Genomic DNA, 3,996 nt, shown 5'->3' on the forward strand with positions numbered 1-3,996 from the left:
AACTAAATTAAATTAAAATTAAAAGAATTAGAGAAGAGTTGCTCAAGAACTTGTAATAAAGAACAGAGCAGGAAATAAGGGATGAGGTGGATGTTGCAGCCTTGGTCGCCAAAGTTACGGTGGCCGCAGTTGATGGTGACAGCGAAGGAGAGAGAAAGAGAGAGAGGGGAGAAGGAGGCATCGGTGGTGGGGGTTGACGGTAACGGAGATGGGGTGACGACGGCGGTGGTCTCGGCGGCGATGGCAGATGACTGTGACGGCTGAGCCGAAACGCGCGAGAGAGAGAGGGGGATGGTGGTGAGGGTTGGAATAAGGGGGAAGGAGTTCGTGATTTGAATCTACGCCACTTTTACCGTCAGATTTACCGTCGGAATTACCATTGCGGGTCACCAAAACACATCGTTTCACTAAATTGAGTTACCGTCAGAAAAACGATAAAGGATGCGCCAATTTAATTTATTTTTCCTCCAAATATTACCGGCGGATATACTGTCGGAAAATAGAATCCGCCGGTAATTACCTAACCTTACGAATTCAATGTGGTTACCACTAGTAAATCAGACGGTAAATCTGCCACTACTCTGCAACGTTAAATCCGACGATAAATTCGACAATACTCAATATTTTTTTTGTAATGGCAACTTCAAAAACTAATTTAAATATTAACTCGCTGTTAAATTCCATGAATTGTAAATAAATAACGAAATATATAATCATTCATATACTAGGAAAATAATAATATCACTTTTAAATTGATAATGTCACTCTCTTTTAATTATATTTTTTATATTCTTCTAAAATTATCCTTCATCTTTATTTTTCATATCAATATTTTCTAATATTTTTTGTCATGTCCATAAGAATTGTGAATAATTTTGGAATAAAATAAAAACTATAATTAAATAAAGTAGCGTTATGAATATAAAAATAACATTATCATCATCTCTCTATACACAGTACACTAAGGCTGTATTATTGAGGCTTTTTGTTTGGCTTGCAAATATAGAAACAATTTTAATTTTAATTGGGCATGGCATGTGAATGTATCCGGTATAATTGCAACCGAAAGATCCTACAAGATGTAGTGTGAAAATGTGAAAAGTTTGGGAAGGTTGCAATTGGTCGGTTGCTTATAGTGTTTTTCACTGCAAATATTTTTCTATTTCAGAGTGATTACTTGAGAAATATATACGGTGATGAAGATGGGAATCTCCTTCTCCCCTTCCATAGAAAATAACCAGAAGAAGAACCAAATAAAGTCGCTGATGTCAAATCCGCGTTTCGCATCTTACTGCTTCTTTTCTAAATAGTAAATAATACAGGACCGCAGGTCCCCATACGAATTATTATCAGGGGAGGGATTGAAATACAATTAATGATTTTTTGTATATATATATATATATATATATTTGTGCATATGTTGTTAACAAATGTCCAAAGTACACTGGTTAAAAATATTACAAATAATAAACTTTAATAAAAAATATCATTCTTTTTAAATTTTTAATTAATTAAATACATTGATAATGTATACTACACAAAAGTGAGCAAATCTATCAATAATAATAATAATAAATCATTGAGAGGGAAAAATTATCAATAATACAATGCAACTAAGTTTCTAACTGTTTACATATAATTCTCTTATTATTTCTGTAATATAGCTACAACAAATGATGCTTTCTGCATTTTGATGTTCATTATTCTGCTTCCCTCTTTTTCCGGGAATCTGCTTCCCTTTTTATTTATATATGCTGTCGAGGGTGGATCCACCAACAACTCAGACAGGTCATACATATTAAATCTGTTACTGAAGAAGTGGTTGAGGAGGTGGAAATTAAAAATCCTCAATTCCTCTTAGTTGAATTGATAAAACAATTTTACTGTGAAAACATTATGATTTTCGTTGTAGAAACATTAAATAGAATTACTAATAATAGCCAAATTCTCTGAAAAAATCCTTTAAATTTGTAAGAGAAACTAAGAAATTAGTTAGATTAGTAATTTTTATTCTGTGTGAACTTTATTTGTTTGATTAAACGGTGAATGAAATCTCTTTTGTCCCTTTATCATCTTACTTATAAATTGGGCAGTAGTAGCAAGTAGCAACTGATTTTATCGTTTCTTTTTAATTTCAGTAATGTCAAACAAGAATGGACTATCATGGTGATTTTCATAACGCCTTTGATAGTTTGATGGATGCACCATTATTATATTCCAGCTATTATTTTATAAGCAATAATTGTTTTTTACTAGAAAAAAATAAATAAAAAAGGAAGACTTTTTAAGGTCATACTTGCATATTAAATGAAGATAATAATGGCCAATGGGGCTCAAGATTGCCCACTGCAACGTGCTTGTGTTGCAGCGGTGCTCATGCGAAAACTATGTTCATACTTTGCTCTGTGACAGTAATAATAAGTAAATTTAAATTTAAACTTAGGACTTGACAGGTATTATCAAATCTTCTTACCATACACTACTAGTCTAATAAGTAATAAGGGCTAAAATTATGAATTTCTCTTGTATTAATCCCAAGGAGCTAAGTAAATGAAATATTTGCGTTCGCCACTAAAATATAGATGAATTTACATCATAATTCCAAAGAAGGAAAGAACAAAAAAAATCCCGAAGGAAGATTAGTGAGCATTTTACACAGACATAATAAAACCAAGTCTATTGAAAAATTGAGGAATTTCTAATCCCTAATAAGGATGAACATTTCTACTGAGTGCGGTGGTACTAGAGAAGAACCCAAAGAGTTCTTGCCTATACGGCAAGTAAGACCGCCGTTTACCACTCTCTTTCCTCGCTCTGTTCATAACGTAATGCTTCTCGTGCGCCGAAGAACTACTAGACGACGACGACGACGACGTCGTTTTACCCTTCGTCACTTTAACTGCCTTCTTAACGGCGCCGTTTCCTGATCCCGCCTTCTCCGTCTTCGCCGTCGACGGCGGACTCAAGAACACGAATGCGTCCTTGCCGTCGCTGTTGCTCCGAAGCTTATGGTCCCTCAGCTTCCACAGCTTCGAGAACCCTGTCGAATTGCTCTTCCCCGCCATCTTCGGCGACCACTCGCAGTACGGTCCCTCCGTTGCTGCAGCCGTCGAAACCGCCGAAGACGATGAAGCCTCGTCGCGCTGTTGTTGTTCCATGAAGACCTTCTTCAACGGCGGCCGTAGTTCTGCTCCCCCGGCGTACTCGTCTGAAAAGAGAAGATTCTGATCGAAAATCGGGTACACCGGCCGGATCTGGCCGTTATCGAATACATCATCAGCGGAAACCGGCGAAACCTCGGGATTCGAAAACACGAAGCTGAACTCTTCCTCTTCCTCTTGTTCTTCGTTTACTTGTTCTTGTTCTTGTTCTACCTCTTCGGTTTTAGGTTTCTCGTCGTCGTAGATTCTGAGCTTGGCCGCGAAATCGTTTTCAAATTTTGCCGATAAATTCGGAAATGGTATAACCGAGACAGCTTGCATCGCGTTACAGGTAGTGTGAATACTGAATACTGAACAGTGTGTGTGATTTTTTGTTGGAAAAAATTTCAGTTATTGAAATGGAAACACGATAAATGGGTGATGTTAATTGTGTCTGTGGAGGGTTGGGTTTTAAAGGAGGTGGTTGGGGAGTACGATGAAGACGTTTGCAAGTTTCTCTTGGAATTGGAAGAGCCTTCTTTTTTGTGTTTAAAAATATCAGACGGTTTATTTGGTTTAATTTTTGGGGTTACTTGGTTCCGTTTTATATGTGAGGACTGTGGAGGAGGGTCTTCAATGGTGTGTGCCCTTTGATTTTTAAGTTTCTTAATTGGGCTTTGATTTCACACGCTGCACGTGTTGAACTATACACGCGGACCCTCAATCAGTAAGACAGGGAGCGCGTTACCTTCTTCGTACCTTCCAGAATGGACCACGTTATGAAGCATAACACAATTTTGCTGAAAATTTACTTTTTTTTTTCTTTTTTTTTTTTAATGTTTATGGTATGTTTCGA

The 3,996-nt window shown here is 36.8% G+C and overlaps 1 protein-coding gene across 1 annotated transcript; it reads right to left on the reverse strand.

The window, feature by feature from the left end:
* Positions 1 to 2,510: 2,510 nt before the first annotated feature.
* LOC107643357 (uncharacterized) lies at positions 2,511 to 3,777 on the reverse strand. Its single transcript, XM_016346974.2, has one exon. It carries the CDS (start codon positions 3,480 to 3,482, stop codon positions 2,706 to 2,708), a length of 777 nt encoding a protein of 258 aa, XP_016202460.2. The 5' UTR covers positions 3,483 to 3,777; the 3' UTR covers positions 2,511 to 2,705.
* Between the last annotated feature and the right edge of the window lie 219 nt (positions 3,778 to 3,996).

The sequence above is a fragment of the Arachis ipaensis genome, chromosome B5, assembly GCF_059453495.1.
Source record: "Arachis ipaensis isolate K30076 ecotype BB chromosome B5, ASM5945349v1, whole genome shotgun sequence".
NCBI lineage: Eukaryota > Viridiplantae > Streptophyta > Magnoliopsida > Fabales > Fabaceae > Arachis > Arachis ipaensis.

Coding starts and splice junctions, on each gene's coding strand:
- LOC107643357 (XM_016346974.2), bottom strand. CDS start 3,482: ATGCAAGCTGTCTCGGTTATACCATTTCCGAATTTATCGGCAAAATTT.